At 33.2% G+C, this 21,742-nt stretch overlaps 1 protein-coding gene across 2 annotated transcripts in view; it reads left to right on the forward strand.

Annotated features, from left to right (window-relative positions):
- The first annotated feature begins 233 nt into the window (after window positions 1-233).
- LOC128983244 (aldehyde dehydrogenase, mitochondrial) overlaps window positions 234-21,742 on the forward strand; it is a 99,235-nt gene continuing 77,726 nt past the window's right edge. The window contains exons 1-4 of one of the 2 annotated variants that reach the window (XM_054402478.1): window positions 235-550; window positions 13,492-13,596; window positions 20,070-20,210; window positions 20,579-20,825. In XM_054402478.1, coding sequence (XP_054258453.1) covers window positions 452-550; window positions 13,492-13,596; window positions 20,070-20,210; window positions 20,579-20,825 — 592 coding nt within the window. In that variant the 5' untranslated portion in view covers window positions 235-451. Of the gene's footprint in view, window positions 551-13,491; window positions 13,597-20,069; window positions 20,211-20,578; window positions 20,826-21,742 lie in introns of both variants that reach the window. The other variant, XM_054402479.1, reaches the window with a different exon arrangement.

The raw sequence follows: 21,742 nt of genomic DNA on the forward strand, positions 1-21,742 counted from the left end.
AGTCATAGCTACGTATAATGTACAATACGGCTTCAAATATGTCTATTAAAATATGTGAACTAATTAGTTTTAACGTGTATACACGTTTTATTAAGGTATAATTTACATTATATAAATGTAAAAACATCATTTCGCACCGTATTGTCATTGAATTGCGTTTTCGACATCCCTGCAAAACACGTTTGTGGCGTCCGCAGGCGTACCACAACACCCTAACCACATCTATTACAATATTATCATCCGATTTACGTTACGTAACGTTTGTTTTGAATAGTATCTACCTCTCATAACTTAAATAATAGCAATATCAAAACCATAATTAATAATTTTCTTTCTGTAATTTTAAGTTCGTTGTTCGTTCGTAGTTGTTAAAAGGTTAAATAACCTACTTTTGAAGAAAGATAAGTAGGCCTAACTTACGCTAACTTAATATTTCTTGATTCGATTCGAAATGTCGAAATATTTATTGTCTCACAAGTGCCAGAGTTTTATTAGAAGATTCTCGTCCTTGCCGGCACCAAACACGTCCCCTAAAGTTAACTCCACTGGGGTAAGTAAACTTTTTAGACATTAAGTCCTTGAAGCAAAATAAAAACGTGAGCTTTAAATCCTGCATTCTGTGTGAAGATGTGTCAAATCAAAGTATCAGTATGCTACTTAACTTAAGCTAGGCCGGAAATTATTGCGATGAGGGTGACCAAGAGCTCTATAGTAATTTATATATAATTAGAAACTAGATTATTACCTGAAAATAATGGTGCAAAAATTGTTCTGCTGCCACAAAAACTGAATTTACTACGACTTTTTGATGTTTATTACTGTAGCCTAATGCCTCTTGTTGGCTGGTCTCTGTCGCCATTACTGTGAATTGACTGACGGCTGCACTGTTTTTAAGGTCCTACACTCATTCGAATGAAAATATTGAACGATATACTGTATCGATTAATCGATTGTTTTCATTCGATATATCGTTTGGATAGTTAGGTAAGGTTAACCTAACCTAACTAACCAAACAATATATCGAATGAAACAATCGAACAATCGATATTTTCAATCGAATGAGTGTAGGACCTAAAGGGTCATTCCATTGTAACGGGTGTTACACTTCGGACAATTTTATTGTAAATTGCTTGGAAAAAGAAAAACTGACCTATAAACATTGATGTTATTTAAAAAGTGTTCTTTATTCTTCATCAGTTTATTTGGTAAAAAATGTTTTTTCCTTTCCAGTTTTGAAATTCTAAAGGAAATAGAGGTGTAACGGGTGTTACTGAAAATGGACCTGTCATTGAACCCTTTTGTAAATTATCTTACAACTCTGTGAATTTAGAAAGAATAAAATTATTTAAAAAATAGGAGTTACTCCCAAATAAATGCATAATGAAACTGTTATTTATACAGTTATTGGCATTAAATGTTCTTATATACTAAATAAAATCATAAGTAACGGGTGTTACATGGAAATGTAACGGGTGTTACGTAGTTGCTAAAAGTAAGACTTTTAACTTAAATTAATCAGTAATAAGGTATAAAAAATACAATAATTAAAAAGGATAATTTTTTAATCACACCAAAACAAAAAATTATATTTATTAATAAAAAATGGCACTAAAATACAATAAGTTGAGGCATATTCGCTCACAATAAGAAGGCGGACCGATATAAAAAATATAAGTTATGCATAATAAATGATAGAATAAAGTAAAATATATTATTGTTTAAAATGCCATAAAGTAGGTAAGCCATACTTAAAATTATAGACCTAAGTTATAAGAGCAAAAGTGCAAGATTCCCAGTAAAGTTCAGATGTTCTTTTCATGTAAGGTTACAGGCCCCGGAAACTGGTAGTATAGTCGGTTGCCTTGTGGTTCCAGCTCTGGTTCAGGTAGTTTACATATAGTTTGACTGAACTTAATGAATGATACAGCTTCATCACTTGGTCTAAATGTTGTATTGTCTTTAGACATGGATCTAAAGAATAAGACTTTCACCTCATCTTCTTCATCCACTTCACTTTTCATGCGCTCCTTTGCTGGAGCCATGATCTAAAAAAAAATAAAAAAAAAAATAAATTAAAATTAGAATTTGGAATAAAACTGTAATTATCAATCAATGTAGGCTACAATATACAGTCTTGAAAAATAGCCTAAAAAGGCTGTAGGCTATTAGTTTTGACATATGCGCTTTACAGACGATGTTTAAACAAACATTATGAAATAGATTGCAATGAATTCATGATTCACATCTCATTGAAAACTGTAGGCCTAGCTTACTGTAGGCCTAAAATTAAACAGGCAGGCTAAATATATTCAAGCCTACTGGTACTTCTAAGATAACCTCAAAGTTTTTTTTTTTATTTTTTCAAAGTCGTATTCTAGCCTTTCCCTTTGTAGTCACCAAATGCATTAAAAAAATTTAAATATTTCTTTTTATTGAAAATTTAGGCACTCTTGGAAACTAAGATGTAATGTGCACATGGTGTATTTTAAATAGAAAGAAGGAATGGTTACTTAGGACTGAAAGTTAACACTGTAACACCCGTTGCGTATGATGCTGTGACGGGTGTTACAAAACCTGTTACGATAAAAACACACATAAAATATGGATTAAAAAATAAAATGAGTAAACCATCCTTCAAAACTGTAATGTAACCTCACTTTCCCAGAAGGATTTATTTCAATTAAAATCTGAGTACTTGTCCCATAAACTTTCTAATTTTTTTTTTGTAACGGGTGTTACAATGTTGCGACCCCCATTTAAATAATTAATTAAATATAATAGGAATCGAACTTACCTCAAGAATAGTATATGTTCTTGTAGCAAAAGCTTCCTTCTATTTCCCTCCAAAATGCATTGAAGTGTCAGATGAAGAGCAAACAATGAAACAGGCTGCCAATAAACACCAAAATCCCAACATTTCCCTTTGGGCAAACATCAGCTACAAAATAGTCCAGTAAATAAAAATTGACCATAACAAATTTTTTTAATATCCCACAAGAAACTTTAACATTTTTTATAACAAATTCGCCAAAAACAATAATTAAAAAAAAAATATTTTTTCCCCTGTCAGGCTCAGTTGGTATGGGATGACCCTAAAGTAAAGTGCAGCCGTTAACAAGAAGAACAGAAAGGAATATTTATTTTTTGCAATATTATGAATTTCAGATTTACAATGATCAGCTGTAGTTTTTAATATTAAATGTGAAGGCTAAGTTTATAGTAGGAAAAATTATCTAAAAGAACTGAAGATACTCCCGGCCTTGAAGTGTCCTCACTTCAACAGTTAGTTTAGAATAAAACACATTAACACAGTTTGTCGTAGGCTGGCTATAGCAGCTGGTTGCTTTTTTCTACTTCTGCTTTTCAACTTAAGCCATCTTTGCTGGGGATACAACTTAAATACGTTTGCTGGAGACCGCTGAAGTCCTAATACGTTGAAATTATGATCATCAGAGTTTTGAAGACCCTTTGGAGTTTCATTATGAGACTGAAGAATATAAGTTAACAACAAGTCTTTAGAGTTCATAACACATTTCTTCAATTCAAAGAATTCTTGTTTTAATAATTCAACGAGTTGTGATTGGAAGGTGAGCACTTTTTCTGTAGTTTGGGATGAAGAGTAGCCATTGGGCAGAGCTTCATCGAAAGATGCAACCACTTGACTGGATTGCTTGACTGTCTTTACTGTAGTGGTTTCACTCTCGGTTGTGTTAGTGGCGGCACTGTCTGTTGGTTTAACAGCAACAAGATCGGTAGAATGGGTGGTATCATTATCGGTAGGATGGATAATAGTACTGTCTCTTGGGATGACAGCAATGTTGGTAGGTTGGATGGCAGCACTATCACTTGTCAAGGTAGTTGAGCTCACTGTTGTATCTGTATTCGTTGGTTGATCAATACTGTCACTTGTCAAGGTAGTTGAGCTCACTGATGTAGGCTATCTGTATTCGTTGGTTGAGGTTTTGTCACTGTCTTTGTGGTATTTATAATCATCGTGTTTGAGAACTTAGGTATTGTGATTGTCACTGGCCTCTTTATTGCGATGAGTTTTGTTCCAGGTTGTATAATGTCGTTGCCTTTGATTTGAAACTGACTTGATGAGTTCGATTTGATTATATGCACTGCAGTATTTCTATGAGGTTGAGCTGAACTGCAATTAACCTTGGCCAAATAAGGGTTAGAACCAATTTTTGAAAGCAGCACTTTAATGTAGCTGGTGATGTGGATGAATAGTTCACTGATTTGGTCTTCATCTTCAGCTAAAGTTTCAATGTTCAAATCATCTTCACTTGAAGTACTTACAATTCGATAAAAATAAGAATCAAAGTCTTCTTTCTTATTCTGGGTTTCTTGCATTGAGAGTCTTTAAGGCTTCCTGTTGCACAACTGTTAATGACTCTTGTTGTTCAACAAGTTGATGTACGATGTTTCTTATTTTGTTGAGACGAGTTTTAATAAAAGATGTGAGTCGTGTATAAGTTTCAATTTTAAAACCACTATTTGGAGATGCCATTGTACAAAGATGAGATAAATGTAAAAAAATCACTAAGTGTAAATGAGTGTGTTAAGAGTTCCAATGTGGAAATAAGAGTTCAAATGGGTAAGAGTTCAGAGGCACAGAAAAAAATAGGTAAAATGAGGAAATATTAATATAATACCCCCGCCGCAGCAAACCTGCAGACTTAGCGAATTTCCATCTGCCAGATTAGATTTAAACTAAATTGTCTCCTTAAAAATATCACATTTATTCCCTATTTAAACAGAATTAGTTTAATGAGTACTTAGGTTTGCTGCAACAGGGAGGGTAAAAAAGTTTTTTTTAATGTAAAATATTAAAAGGTACTATGGTTTGGTAAGAAATTAATGTATTTTCCAAATTTGATCAAAATATGTTCATAAACAAGCAAACTACAACAGTTGACTTATTCTCCATAAGAATAACATGGAAATTTTAAAATTACAATTTTTTTAAATTTTCTCCGTAACAATTAGGCGCATAATAACGCTTCAATATACTAAATTATTTGTTTTTTTAAGCTCTACAAAATGGTTTAAAAAGAAATTGTGAAATTTTGTGTTTTTAGGGTCAAAAATGGGAAAAACCTATTTTTACCCCATAAAACCCCCCATAAACCCCCGTTCCCATAGTCCGATCATGCTGGTTCGCGAACTCATTCAAGTTTATCCTGCCTTACACCTTCAAACCAAATTTTATTAAAATCGGACAAAAATTACTCAAGTTATCGTGCGGATGGACACATATATATATATATATATATATATATATATATATATATATATCTCTATATATAGATATATAAAAATTTGAACGAATGGTGTTTTTGGCCTCTGGGGACATCAAAATGAAAAAGTAAATCGGTCCCGGGCTTAGGTCTTACCATGAGACCTACGGTAATAGCTACTTCCCTATAGGGAAATTCGCTAAAAAGAGTTCTAGTTTGGTTGAGTGTAATTCCAAATCGCTTAACCCTCCGAGTGTCCATAGTTTAGGCCTTAATGTCCGCCTATTTTTGGCGCATTTGCAAGGTTTTATTAAAACGGATCTGAAAAGCTTAAAACAATGTTAATTGTACTGTTCTATATACCATTTTGTTTGGAAAATCATGGGCTTCAATATCATACATAAAACCTAAGGAATATTTGTTTAAAAAAAAAAATTTTTTTAGGTTAAAATAAAAATTATTTTGGAAAAATTGAAAAAAAAATAAGTTCGCGCTCAATGAAATTGTATAAATTATAGGCCTATAAATATTTGAAAATAGCCACTTTGTTCTAAATTTTATGAGGATTACAAATATATAATAATATCCTCTTTTATACTTATAGATAAGGAAGTAGATTTGCAAATAAATAAGTTATGGGCAAAAAACAGATTTCAGTACATAGCGTTTAGCTAAGAATGCATAGCCTAACCATAGCTAGGAATCTGGCTGATAATTTACATCAATATCACTAACTTCTTCTTCAGGATCATCAACCAGCCCTTCAAAATCACTTAAATCTTCTTATAATGCGCCACGTATATCACTACTTTTGATTTTTAACACTAAAACAATGATAAACATAATAAAACACATCAGTCATCGGTCCGAGGTTAACTAACCTGTTTACAAATACGCACGTCAGCTGTCTGCTACAATTACGATCGGCTCGGAGAACATAAAGCGCTTAGAGACAGACCTCTGGAGAAAGCTTAGAATATAATGAAAAGAACGATACCAAACTCAATCCAGTTCAATCCGATTTTGTCAGTCATAGAGCCTTCGCCGTAAACAGTGTTCGTGAGTCGCTGCAGCGACGCATGACACTCGGAGGGTTGAGTAATATCTTGGATCGAAGGACCATTAAATAATGTGGAGTGTAAACTAATGAAAAATTAAGAGAGAAAAAATAAAAGTCATGTTTACAAGAAGAGCAGAAAGGAATATTTATTTTTTACATTATTATGAATTTCAGATTTACAATGATCAGCTGTAGTTATTAATATTAAATGTGAAGGCTAGTAGGAAAAATTATCTAAAAGAACTGAACAAGACTAACACAAACATGAACGATTGAAATTAAAATGATTGCGTGTTAAATGTTATATTTGTGTATTTTGACGATGACATTATGTTCAAATAATTTTATGTTAAACAAGGCTTGAAAATGAAAGGTCAGTTTCGAAACTAGTCGCTTGAAAAGACTATCCTAGGATTGTCGACGTAAGGTACGTAGCCTATTTTGTATTGTGTTAAAAGGATTTGTCTAGGAAAGAAGAAGAAACCAAAGATGACAAAGAGTAAGTTTATACATCAAAGAGGTAAAAAGAGGCATTTGTAAATTCAAGTGAGCGTTAATTATGAACTACTTCAGTTCTTAAAAGACATGTGAGGTTGGTAGGTTGGGTGTTATGCGGACTCGTGACTGTAGGGATTAAGGTAAGCCTATTTACAATCCTATAATGCTAAGGGAAGGGAGGGAAACGGGTCCGTGACGTAAGATATGAAGTGTTTTGAAGTTAGGTTAGATTAGGAAGTTAAAGTTTAGGTTACAATGAATCGAGTAGTTGATTTATATTATCTCCAGACTGTTTCATTTTTGAAATTAACAAAACTTCCAAAATAGGTAGTGATGCGCGAAATCTTGCGAGATTGTATAAATATTTCGATTGTTCGAACCTATCGAGGTGTTTCGATTGTATTTGGCTTAAGATAGCGAGAGGTTCTTACTGAGAGGTTTTAACGATATGTTCGTGGCGATTAACTTATTTTGGTAAGCACATCATCAGCGTAGCATTTGTGTTGTATTTTCCATGGATGAGAACCGAGAGATTTTTAACTAGATGTTCATCATGGCAATTGTTTCACTTAACACAACAGTAACTTATTGAGAGGTTTTTAACGAAATGTTCGTCGATTAATTTATTTTAGCACCCACACCAGCTTAACATTTCTATTATATTTCTTCCAACCAGAATCTAGATGTTTTTACTGATATGTTCATCATAGCGATTGTTTCGCTCAGCACAACATTAGCAATTATCTAATTTCTATTGTAAGTTATGTTCCTCGATGAAAATAAGAATAAGAATAATCTATAATCTATGTAGAAATTATTTATAAAATAATATAATCTAAGAAAGTGAATGTTTACAACTTAAACCTACTCTGTTCAAACTGTTATTCTTGTCTAAGCCACTTATTAATATAGTATAGCCCCTATAGGCTAGTAATTTCAAATTTGAAATCTGAATCATGCTTGAACAAGAGAAGTTTTATTACACACACTGGAGAAATTTTAATGATAAATTTATTTACCTTATAGCCTATAACATGCACGTGGTAAAATTTTATGACCCAGACCCCTGCTTAAAAACACTTCCTGAAGTGTGAAATTGTGTAAAAAGTGTAAAAAAAATAAGTTTTGGAGGATCATAATTGGGAGAAAAGCAATTGCAGTCCCAAGTAATGACTGGAATTTAATAAAACCGACCTTAACCACAGTTCCTCCAAAACCTCAATATACACCAATTTTACACAATTCCACACTTCAATGTTGAATTCACTAAATCGATGTAAAAAATTTACATGGAATATGCACTTGACTTATAATTTACTGCTGTCTCACTCAAAGATAACCAAAACCGGCACGCACGGAGAGCACCATGTCTTTGGTTTGCCGATAGCAAACCAGCAACTAGCCTCTTCGTCCAACGATTACATGAAATTGATTCCCACATATTTCACCAGGAATCACCCCGTTTCCTACATAATGTCCGAACGTGACTTTCCGACAAATTAGTATGAAAATTAATCACAAATTTGAGCTACGTCCGTCTTTGTCACTACTTCACTTTGAACTAACAACATGGAGTCATTGATACAGTTCTAAACAAACAACTAACAAAGAAACCACCAGCCAATCAGATTACTGCACGAAAGAAACCATCAGCCAATCAGAAATCTGCACAATTACATCATATGTTGATCTGTTTCACCACAAACCACAAATAATAGCAATGCAGTTTCAGTGTCAGGTCACTGTACCACAATTATCGCTAGAATTCTCTCAATTTAACCTGAATTCCCTCTGTATTTCCCGTAAAACCCCGGTTTCAATAGCAAAGTACTGCAGTTAAGATTTCAACATAAATCTTATAAACACTCACTTGTTGAGGAAAAAATAATTGTTGATTATGAAATTAAACTGTTCTAAACTAACCAAACCAACCAAACTTGCTGTTCGACTTCATAAATCGGTTTTATAAAAGAACTCAGATGTAGGCTACAACCAAACAGTAAAGTACAAACCATGAAACTAAATAGGCCTAACCCTAAAAATAAGATTTTGTAGACACCAGGGCACTCAGTGTGAACACATGAACTACTGTAAACACCATAAACGAGTATGAACTTGTGTTGGTTGATTCCATATATTAATTAATTTATTAATTCCATACTCCTTGAGGAGTTTGTTTTATCCATGTTAATTCGTAACATACAGTAGAACCTCTTTAATCCGAACCCCCGTAATCCGAACGTCCACTAATCCGAACCCCTCATTGCTATACTCTATACACAGTACAGCAGTTCTTTATTGTACTGTATTTAATTTACAGTACTGTTTATTCACCATGTTTACTACTGTATTAAATAAACACTGTATTTTAATTTATAAAACATTTTTTTCACTTTTCCCAAAATAATTTAGATCAATTTTAGCCATGTTTTAGCTATTGTTATTTAAAAAAACAATATGTTCTGTAATCCGAACTATTCACTAGTCCGAACTACCCCTGGTCCCAATTAGTTCGGATTAAAGAGGTTCTACTGTATCAATATGTCCGCAGATATATTATCGTATTAAATATCGATATTGTTTTGGTTCGATATATCGTTTCTAAATATTTTTATTTCCAATGTAAACAAACATGGAATTAGGTTATGATCCGTTTATTTATTTTATTAATGTTTTGAATGTCAAAATAGAATTGAGTTAAGATTGGTGTACGTTTTTAATGAACTTGAATAAATAAAACTATCAATATTCAACTAAAAGAAGACTGAAAACATAACTTTTCGTACTTTGAAGGTTTTTAAAAACAATTTTTCTTATATCTCCAGTTCTTATCAACGCTTGCAGTTCAGTCTAGCCTTTAAATATTCTGTGATGTAAGCCCTTTCATTTGACCTATTGATCATTCAAATAGAACGATTTAGCGATGAGCTACAATCCCCAAAACTATATTAAATTTAACTTTTTAGAAATCTTTTTTTAAAATTTATATCTCGAGTTGTTAATACGTCACCAAGCTCTTTCTGATTTTGAATTAGGCCTACTTAGTAAATGTTTGGCTGTAATCTTATTAATCACTATATAGAATCTGACTTATCTAAAGGGAGTCGTGGACCTTCATTTAACATTAAATTATTTTTATTTTATACCCAATTATAAATAACAATCAATAAGTAATCTTTAGCTAAAATAAAAGCCAATACTTTGACAAATTATTTAAGACCATAAAGAGTTTTTGGAGTTATTTTTAATTGGGGATATAAGTATTCAACTAAAGATAAATAAAAAAAAAAAATATTTTAAATGAAGGCACTCTGCTTATTTTAAATTTGTCAGATTTTATTAAATGAGTAGTAAAATTAAAGCGAAACAATAAATGAGTAAATTAAGACCACAAAGAACTTGGTGACGTATTATTAACAATGCGAGATATACAACTTTAAATTAAAAAGATTTAAAAAAAAGTTAAATTTAATATTGTTTTGGGGATTGTAGCTCGTCACTAACTCGTTCGATTTGAATGATCAATAGGAGCTCAAATGAAAGCGCTTACATCACAGAATATTTAAAGGCTAGACTGAACTGCAAGCGTTGATAAGATGAGATATAAGAAAAATGGTTTTTTAAAAACCTTCTAAGTACGAAATGTCCATAAGAAATGTATGGGGGAGAGTTTTCGTTTAAATATATCTTTAAAACGTAAACAGATATTAAAAAACGGATTTTGGCAATGAAATCAGCGTGAAAATCTAGTTCATAATGATGTGTCACAACGTTATCATTACATTTAATTTTTTTTTATATATAGGCCTATCCAATATGGCGGATCCAAGATGGCGGCCAAAAATGAGTTCCCTATCGAAATGAAGTACTGCCATAGATAAAACATACTCCCTTAGTAGATTTCTCATCCTTATGGAACAGCTGAAGACAATTTTTTTGTTAGTTCTGTACGGTTTATGTAGAGGTCGTGTTTTGTTTACAATTTGTTTCCCGTTATTACAGCCATTTAAAACCTCGTTTAACCAAATAATACGATCTAATCATAAACAATAACTTGTCCCCTAGTTATATAACCAACAAACAGTAAAGCACAAATCAAGAAATTAACCCTAAAATAATAGAAACAAAGTTTCGTCGACACTAGCGCCTATGTGTCACGTACATGAACTAGACACGAAAAACGTGCTTAAAAATTTACAATGGGATGAGAAGTCTACTTGTGTTGGTTAGTCTATGGTACTACCCACCCAATAAACATCGGTGGTCGCCCCAAGTCAATATCTCAAAAAAATTTGAATAAAATATGCATGTGGTATATCTTTTTCAAATCTGTCCAATGTTGGAAAAAACTGCAATTTTTAATAGAGATTTTAGGAGGTTTCCTGCGGACTGATTTTTGGCAACTTTTAGTATGTCACTCTGCAGACCCAACACTAAAAATCATAAAACCATAAAACGTGTTCTTGAATTTTTTTAACTCTCCCTGTGTCAGTTTTTCTTTTGTTTGCTTGGACTAATAGAGATTTAACAAAATAACAAAAAAATTGATGTTTTATTGTAAAAAAAATGAAATATTTTCCTATTGATAACTCTTAGTACCAAATTGTTATACTTATATTATAGGAAATTTAATTGTCCTAAGGGAATAAATTGACTTTACATACCGTATCTTTCGCTAAAACGCACCAAAATGGAGATATAGGCGAAAATCTCTAGAAAGTACCGATTTTTTCTATTTTTCCATATGGCGGCGGGCGCGGAGGGGGGAGAATTGTGCATTTTTCGTTTTAAACACCTACTTACCGTCCTATACAACATATAAAAAATTTAGACTTACCAGACCGTTTGTAAGTTAACATACCTCTATTCACTGGACTACCTTGTGAGTTGGGATTATTGTTTATATATTTAATCTATACAAATATATAAAAATGAGATGGTGTCTGTTTGTGTGTCTGTCTGTTACTCAATAACGCAAGAACCTCTGTACTGATTGAAATAAAATTTTGTATGAAGGTAGTTTGAAACATACCTGATTAACATAGGCCTATTCCTGTTATCATATTTCCCTTGGGCTACGTCCCATGGGCTTCAAAAGTTTCAATGTTTACATTTTGAAAGAGTGTAAATAGTCAAAAATATTAATTGAAGCCAGCTGTTAATACTTTGACAGTTGAAACAGCAGAGGTTAAGAGGTACAGGTTCTGCTCCCAAGATTCTCAAGTTTTATGATTATAATAATAGTTTAGTTATGATTTTTAAGAAACATTATTTTCATGGAAACAGAAGGATCATTACAATGTATTCTTTAAATGTTTTTGAATAATTTTGATATGGTAGCTTTTTGTTTACAAATTTGAACTGATCAACAAATGTTTGGATTAGGATTTTAATAGGTTTTAAAAACTTACAGAAATATGTAGGGAATTAACAATTTTACTGACTCAATGTTTACACTTTTATTTGAGTTTTAATTTAACTTACAAACTAAATTTCAATTATACCTACTTTTATTCTGTCCAGAGGTACTGCTTTATATGAAGAACTTTATATGTCTCCCATTCAGTACCTCGATCGATAAACCATTAAGAAAAACATTTGACAAGTCAAAATTCAAAATTAGTTATAGAACAAGAAATAACTCCTTCAGATTAATACAACAAATGTCCAACAATAATCGGCTACCAATGAATAAATATGAAAAACCAGGAATATACCAAATCAATTGCAAAGATTGTTCTAAATTTCATATCGGACAAACAGGGCGATCAATTTCTTGCCGATTCAAAGAACACATTCAATCAGTAAAATCCAACAACATGACAACTCAAAAATCAATGTACCCGGAACACATTTTATCACATAACCATAGTTATGGAAAAATTTAAGATAGTGTCAAAATTTTAGAACATGAACAAAAAGGAGAAAGGATGAATGTAAAAGAAGAATTACATATATATCTAGCAACAAGAAAAAATGAAAGCAACATCCTTAACATAATGCAAACACAAAATTTAAACCCAATTTATGATAAGATCCAAGAATTAAGACAAAATTTATAAGTAAAACCATTGGTATAACGATATTCTTAATTATATAATTTTCCAACTCAAGATAGATTTAGTTAAAATTTAAACATGTGATTGTACTTATTTTCTTTGTTTACATATTAGATTTAATAACATTGTGAAAGACTGTCACCATGACCTTAGTGTTGAAATGCATCAGTCATTAAAAATAATTAAAAAAAGGGTACTATGGTGTATTATTTATTAATATTTACAGTAGCCCTACACGTGAACAGTATCAAATATAATATAAATATATATATATTATAGTTTTTTTTACAGTGGTAGAGGTTATTCCTTTTTATTGTTTTGATTGCGTAAAAATTTGACAACAATTAATTTATAACCATTTAGGCATAGGCCTAAGTGGCGGGGTAAAATTCCACGAGATGTAAAACGGGTCGTCTGCCAAAAACACAACACGATAATAATGCAAAAGGAAATCATAACGCGCTTGATTTAATTGTAAGTTTAAACCAATATATTATTAGTGCCTATATAATATTGTTTTTCAGTGGTAGGCTATGTTTGTTTTGTTTAATATAATACATTTCTGGACAATTGAATCAGCTGACTAAATCATCAAAAGATTTAACATATACATCATCATTCTTGATTTCAGATATTCATTAACAACGAGTGGTTGAAATCTAGTTCTGGTAAAACTTTTGAAACCATTGATCCAGCTTCTGGTAAAGTGATTGCGGAAGTTCAACGATCGGATAAGGTATGTTGGCTTGCTGTAAATGAAGCACAATATACCGTACATATTATTGTGAGTCATGGTGGCTTATAACAAGATGTCCATCGTGCTGTATAAGTTTTAGATACAGTAAACTGTAAACCTCTAGATTGAATACTTTTTCCTATCAAAATTGTTAGTTTACATAATATAGGTGGGCCTACTTGAACTTAGGCCTAATATTTTTTCATTATTTGACTATTATTTTTTTTTAATGGCAGCCAACTACAGAGATTTAATGTACACCTAAATTATTAAAGGTTTACTTTGTGTTTTGTACAACAGTTTTATTTAATTTAATTTATCCCTTAACTTAGCTGCTACAATTATTACTGCTTACTATTATAGCTATTTCTAATTATTATAGCTGCTACTACAGGGTGCGGCGTGGGAACTTACTCTTTTAAAATAATCACAAAGTAAAAAGTATTAAAGATAGCGTTTTAATTATTTCTTTTTTACAAAGAGCTACATTTAAAGTTTCGTCGGGTTTACTTACAAGTTTAATTCTTGAATATTACATCATGTAGGTGACCTCCATGCTGTTCAATACATTTTGTCAGACGAGATCGGAAGTTTCGCTCCACCTTCTCAAGCATGTCTGGACCAATGTCAGCAATAGCAACGCGAATGTTGTCCTTCAGTTCAGCTAGGGTCCTCAGACGATTGGTGTACACCAAGGATTTCAAGTATCCCCACAAAAAAAAAATCGCAGGGGGCTAAGTCCGGCGAGCGTGCTGGCCACTGGAGATCGCCCCTTAAGGAGATCAGGCGTTGTGGAAAGTGTTCGCGCAAGAGAGCCATTGAAGCGCGTGCTGTGTGAGCCGTGGCCCCATCTTGTTGAAACCACACATTTCTTACACCAAGTTCATCAAGTTTTGGAAGGAAAAACTCTTGAATCATCTGAATTACCGTTCAGAAGTGACTGTAACTGCCCTATTGTTCTCTTCAAAAAACTATGGGCCTATGATGCCAGTCCTGGATAAGGCACACCAAACAGTCACTCGTTCTGCATGAAGGGGCTTCTCATGAAGTTCTCGGGGGTTCACACCACTCCAATATCGCATGTTTTGCTTATTCACACACCCTGACAGATGAAAATGTGCTCTATCACTAAAAAACACAAAATGCGTTGTTAGGCAAGTTTTCAACGATGGCTTCACATGCCCTTTGTTGTGAAACAAAATCACGTGGATTTAGTTTTTGCACCACTGCCTGTTTGTAAGGGTGGAATTTTAAGTCTTGGTGCAGAATTCGCCTAACTGTGCGATCTGAAATTCTAAGCGCAGATGCATGTTTTCGTGCGGATCGCTTAGTTGATTGCAAAACCGCCTGCCTTACTCTCTCGACATTTTCTGGCGTTCTAGTGGTTTTGGAAGGACCTGGTTTTTGTTTCCACACACTGCCTGTATTCATAAAAGTATTCACCCACTGAACGATTGATGTTCGACCAGGAACACGACCAGTGGGCTGCCTCCTAAACGCACGCTGGGTTGCAACGATAGACCGGCCACTAGAAAAGTACACAGAGACTGCGAACGCGCGCTCCTCTCTCGACCACTGCATGGTTGCATTTGAACTGAGTGGACGAAAAACTTCATAGCCCACCCACCAGATTGCGCATGGCCCGCCCACTAGATTGCGCATGGCCCCGCCTTCCTAGGACTAATGGCCGCCACACGGCGCGTAATTCAAATAAGTAAGTTCCCGCGCCGCACCCTGTATTATAAAAGATTCATATCTTTATTGATTAAAACTATTGGACATTAGAAAAAAAGCATAACAGGCTTTACAACTTTTCTAGAACCATAAGTGTAAAAAGACTAAAGTCTGAACGTGACAGTTGTGAATAGCTACCAACCAATACATTAAAACAATCGGAACCATTCTAAAGGTTTTGACTATGATGGTGGTCACGTGTGAAATGTAGGCTACTACTTAACGAATTCAAATTCATTGCAGACTGCAACAGCACAATCTCGTAGACCCTACTCTCGCAATATTTCTAAAAATTGTATTTAGCACAGTGTTCTTCTTTTCAATTTGTATGTACTTATTTCAAAATAATCTATTTGTTTACATAATTTGCTTTTGTATTGGAAAAGAATACTAAGTGACCTCAACACAGGCAGCCGAGGCTGTTAATTTTTAAAGCCTAACTATACTTATTAGTAACTACCCTGCAACTCTTATCTATACCTATCAAGCTATTAAGGATCACAAACTGAGAAAATCCCAAGCAGCACACCGATCAAGATTTTGATGTGAAACCCCCTTAAATATCATTTAGGTGTTTACATTACAATAAAGGTAAATATAGTTTTGATTTTAATGCAAATACACTAGAGTTTCATTTAAATAAGCAACAAGTACAATCATAGACGAACACTTTATCTATAGTACAATCAAGATTTTCCTGTATCATTTGCTAAGTGTGATTAATTGTTTTTTACAGTAGATTTAGAGACCCACATTAATCTCCTATAAGTATTCTTGCTCTGTTGCGAAGCACAGAACAACTAGTTGATATTAAAAATATGATAAGGAATAATGAAACCATTTGATTAATACACTGAATTTCAAAATACTAACAAAAAGTACTTTACATTACCCTAAACGTATATCGAAGCTTCTTCGAATATATGCAGCCGTTCAAACATTAACCAGGGGGGAGTATTATGAGACACTCGGTATAACAATGCTTCAACACAATTGTTTGTTTTATAAGCTCTACATATTGGTTCTAATGAACTTTGGGCAGTTATATGTTTAAAGGGCAAAAACGTGAAAAGTCTAATTTTTAAACATTTAAAAACCCCATAAAATTCTCTTTCCATGACTGATCTTGCTAGTTCACAAACTGAATGAAGTTTATCCAGCTCTAGCTCTACACATTTATGCCAAATTTCATCAAAATCAGATGAAAATTACTCGAGATTTTCAAAGTCTGAGATTTTATATGTACAGTATTATAAAATATAGGTCTATATATTCATAATTGTAAACTTGTTCACTTATGAGGGATACTAAGTAATTAATAACTATAACATGAGTACACTTTTTTTTTTAGAAAAAAGGGTTTTAATGTTATTTCTTACAGGGTGGCTGGTCATCAGTGTTAGAAAATTTTTATGGTGTAAGTACAAAGTAAATGGAGTGTGATGATGCATATAAGGGGTTCCAAGTGTAAAAATTGGCTTCCCAAAGAATTATTTTATTTTTTTCCAAAATAACCATGTTAAATAAACACAATACCCTACAGCAATTCCTCAATTACCTGTAAATAGATTTGAGTAGATGATGTCATTTTCATGTTCTACGTTAAATTTTGAATATGAATCATTGAAAATGTTAGAGCATCAGTAATAAAAACTCCATTGTAAATCCTTCCTTTAAATTTAAGACCTTTGATAAAAATTTAAAAAAATCATTGGTCTATTGCCTTTTTCTACACCCTGTATACGTAGCAAAAAAAGTTGAAAACTGTGCCATTTATTAAGCTTTCCAACTACATGCTACACTACTGAAGTTTAGATCCGCTTATGTTCGCTATATCGGTTTGAAGACTCCAAAACAAAGGGTTTTTAAAATTTCAAACATACTAGGCATGCATTCAGCATAGTCCAGTCATTTTAGGTAAAAATACCCTTCTACCTGGAAACAATTCCCTGAGTCATGAAACTTTGCACATGTGTAGGACTAGTATTCAGTAACAACATATCAAAAATCAACATTCCGTGCATACTGTGCTACAGCTGCCATCTTAGAAATTGGCTGCCAATTTTAATATTTTTGTGGCCACATTTTTCTAACAATTGGAAATGCAGAGATCTTGTTCGAACAAAAGTCGATGAACACACAAAAATGCTTCTATTAGGCCTTACCATAATTGAACTATCTCTAACGGTTATTGAGGAAATTTTAAATTTATATTTAAAAACCATCAATTTTGTTTGATTTCTGTCATTTTAATTTTTTTTTTTCAAACAAATATTACATTTTAGTGGCCCTGCTACGGAAAAACATCCCTTAACAGCAAGGTTTAGATATGAAATGTATACAGTAAATTTAAAATATACATAGGCCTAGCTATTGTAAAATACCTCGCCGCAGCAAACCTGCAGCCTAAGCAAATTCCCATTTGCCTGATTTGATTTTCACTTAAATATATTATTTAAATAGAATTTGGTTTAATGAGTACCTTTAATGAGGACCAGCAAAACTTTTTTGTTCAGTTTGAACAGTATAAACGTAAAAAAAACAGTAAAAAAATCCTTGTGTTTTCTAGTATTCAATCTACTAAAACAAACAAATCTAAATCTCAATAGTGTAGAATGGTTGGAAAGCTTATAAAATGGCACAGTTTTCAAAATATTTTGCTACTCTCTTGTATACAGGGTGAAGAAAAATGCAATAAACCAATGATTTTTAATTTTTATCAAGGACCTTAATTTTAATCTTTGGAACGATTTACAATGGAGTTTTTATCATTGATCCTCTAACATTTTCAATGATTCATATTCAAAATTTAATATAGAACATGAAAATGACATCATCTACTCAAATCTATTTACAGGTAATTGAGAAATTGATGTATTGTGGTGTTTAAAAACATGGTTATTAAAAAAAAATCTTTAGGAAGCCAATTTTTACACTTGGACCCCTTATACACAAAAACATGTTTGTAACACTGATGGCCAGCCACCCTGTATATTAGTTATTAATATATTTATATATAAAAATTCGAACCAACGGTGTTTAGGCCTCTGGGAACATCAAAATGAAAGCAGGCTAAATCGGTTCTGGGTCTAAGGCTGGGGCTCCACTTGCCGTAAATCGTCGCGCTGCAAATTGTAGCGCGCTACACGCGACAGTTGGTGGCTCCACTAGCAGCAGAGTACGAACTACAATCTGCAGCGTCCTCACATGCACCGTGGCTCCACTAGCAGTTTAGTGTAGCGCGGAGGTAAATTTGACCCTGGATCATGCCGCAAATTAACATTCGTAGTCTTGTTGTTATCAGTGTACTTTTATCAAGACGACGCCGATCACAGCATCCGAAAATGTTGGATCCATCCAATTTTAAGCAATAGAAAGTCCGAAGGGATGTTCTACACATTGCATACTAAACTACAAAAGTATTCAGACAGTATCAACACGTTTGAAGAAGAAGAATACCAAACTAAGAGAAGCAATTGGAGTAGGGGAACGGCTTTCAGTGACATTAATGCAATTTTAGTGTACTGAATTTTAACTAATTAATTTTATACAGTGAACCCTCGCTTCATCAATCCTGGGTGTGTCGAATTACCTACTCTTACTGTAATGGTCATTTTATCTCTATTTCTATTCTATTTCCATTTTTTATTTTTTATTGCACTCATTTACCCTCAGAAGTAATATGTCTAACCAAAGTAGGCCTACGCTGAATATCAATGAGTTTCTTGAGTTTTTGTTGTACATATTAATAATAATCTAAAACAACCATTAGGAACTTTTCATTATAGGGCTAATCATAACAATTTGACGACTGCTGCATTTAAAAACAAATTGAATGTGTTTACGTATTTGCTTCTCCAATCACTACTGTATTAATTTATAATATGTATAAAGTAGAAACCCCCTACACAACCTCTATAAAACAAGATCCCCACACTCCCGATATAATAAGTTATAAATTTATAATATAATAATTTCACAGTCTATAGTTCAGGCTCCATTGATTACAAATCAATCCACAAAAATCAAAAACTAAGGACACTAAAAAGTCGATACTGATTGTAGCGTGTGTCTCGTGCCTGTATGCTGGTCGGTTGTACGTACACTTTGACGCGGCACTACAATCTACAGCTAGTGAAGCCACCTGTTCGCTGCAAAATGTAGCGTGAAAATGGTCCGAGTTCCATTCCCGCGCGACGCTACATTCTACGGCGCGCCGTAAAATGTAGCGCGCTGCAGACTGTCGCTAGTGGAGCCACCTTCGTTTGATCGCTGCCTTCCCATTTCTTCAACTGACCAGCTACAATTTGCAGCGCTGCAATCTACGGCAAGTGGAGCCGCGGCCTAAGTCTTTCTGTGCCACCTACAATAATAGCTTCTTCCCTTTGTGGAAATTGTCTTAAATCTCAGATCTGGACAAAACAGTCAAATCCTGCCCACAAATCTTGTTAACCGTGGAAGGATGTTTGACACAACTAAAAGAAACATTATTGTATCCTGTCTAATATGAGTGCACCTGAATTACTAAAGTGTTTGAAATAAAAGCTCTTAATAAAAAATGAAATTAGTTGGCCTTATTGAGAGAAGATTTTTTCCCCAAAATTATACAATGCCTTAAAAAGAAAGGGAGAAATGTAAAAATCCTCATCATATCTCAAGTTTATTTTTATTAAATGAGAATTCCATTGTACAGCTTTAAAGTTAAAAGCCACCTAAAATCTTGAATTAAATGATTTCAGACTGATGTGGACATAGCAGTAGAAGCAGCAAACAAAGCATTTTCTCTAAATTCCCCTTGGAGAAAGCTGAATGCCTCTCAACGAGGACTTCTACTCAACCGACTTGCTGATCTAATAGAACGGGACGCTCAGTATCTTGCAGTAAGAACTAATAGTCTAATTGTAAATTATAGTATCTAGTTAAACCTGTTTTCAATAACGTTTCAATTTCAATAAGTTAAAAAAATGAAACCCCCCAAAAAAGGGAACAAGACAAGTAAAGTAAGCCTAGCTTTTTCAAAATGTGGTTATATGATGATCGTTCACCTTTGATCATTTCAATCCTACAATATTTCAATGAAATGTTAAAGAATTTGTCAATTGATTCCAGTAAAATATTTTGTAAAATGTTTGTTAGTTAATAATTTTTATTTTAGTATACAAATTTAAAAATATATAAACACGATTTTAAATTATTTATATGTTAACCTTAACAAGTACTGTAGTAATACTTTACTTTCTTATTCTAGAGCTTGGAAACACTAGACAATGGCAAACCATATGCTATGTCATACGGAGTAGATGTTCCTTTGAGTATAAAGTGCCTGCGCTACTATGCTGGCTATGCAGACAAGAACCATGGCAAGACTGTGCCATTGGATGGAGACTTCTTTGCCTACACCCGCCATGAGCCCGTAGGTGTCTGTGCTCAAATCATACCTTGGAATTTTCCACTACTGATGGCTGCTTGGAAAATCGGCCCAGCTATTGCCACTGGTAAATTTAACTGTGGACTACCACAAACTGATTCTGTTTTTACAAGACATCTAGTAGGCCAGTAAAATCGTACATAAAAAGAGGCTAAAATCGGAAAGCCTGATGTATTTCTGTATTTTTACTTTCTCCCTATACCATGGAGAAAGTATTGTTTTCGTCAAAATTTTCGAGTTTGAGTTTTGAGTGGATATATTCGTTTTGGGTCCCCCTGGACCCAAAAAAAGTGGTTTTCGAAGTGATGTCTGTGTGTGTGTGTGTCTGTGTGTCTGGATGTGTACAGAGCTAGAGACTACACCTGTGGTCCGATTTCGATGAAATTTGGTATGTAGGTTCTAATCCATGGTATCTCCAGGTGTTTTTTCATTTTTTTGAAATTTTTATTTTTAATGGGGATTTTTCCATAAAAACCCATAAAAAACCGGAAAATCGGATTTTCTCAAAAATGGCCCGAACGATTTTGATAAAAATGTAGTATGTTGTAGCCCTTTAAATTCTGAATAAAATGGTACAAATCCCATTTCTGTAAAAATTACGGTTCAAAAGTTATGGTCAAATATGTTATTTTCCCTTAAAAACCCCATAAAATAACAAAAAATAGGATTTTAGAAAAAAATCCGGTTTTGATAAAAAACATAGTATGTTATGGTCCTTACAATTTTGAAAGTTTTTTTAATTTTTTAGAAATTTTTATTTTTAATGGGGATTTTTCCATATAAAACCCCATAAAATAACGGAAAAATAGGATTTTCCCAAAAATGGCCTGAACGATTTTGATAAAAATTTAGTATGATATAGTCCTTTATATTCTGAACAAAATGGTACACATCCCATTTCTGTAAAAATTACGGTTCAAAAGTTATTGTAAATTATGTAATTTTCCCATAAAACCCCCATAAAATAACAGAAAAATCGGATTT

This window comes from Macrosteles quadrilineatus, unplaced genomic scaffold (assembly GCF_028750875.1).
Source record: "Macrosteles quadrilineatus isolate MER2022 unplaced genomic scaffold, UCM_ALF_1.0 Scaffold_1__1_contigs__length_201487025, whole genome shotgun sequence".
Classification (NCBI taxonomy): Eukaryota; Metazoa; Arthropoda; class Insecta; order Hemiptera; family Cicadellidae; genus Macrosteles; species Macrosteles quadrilineatus.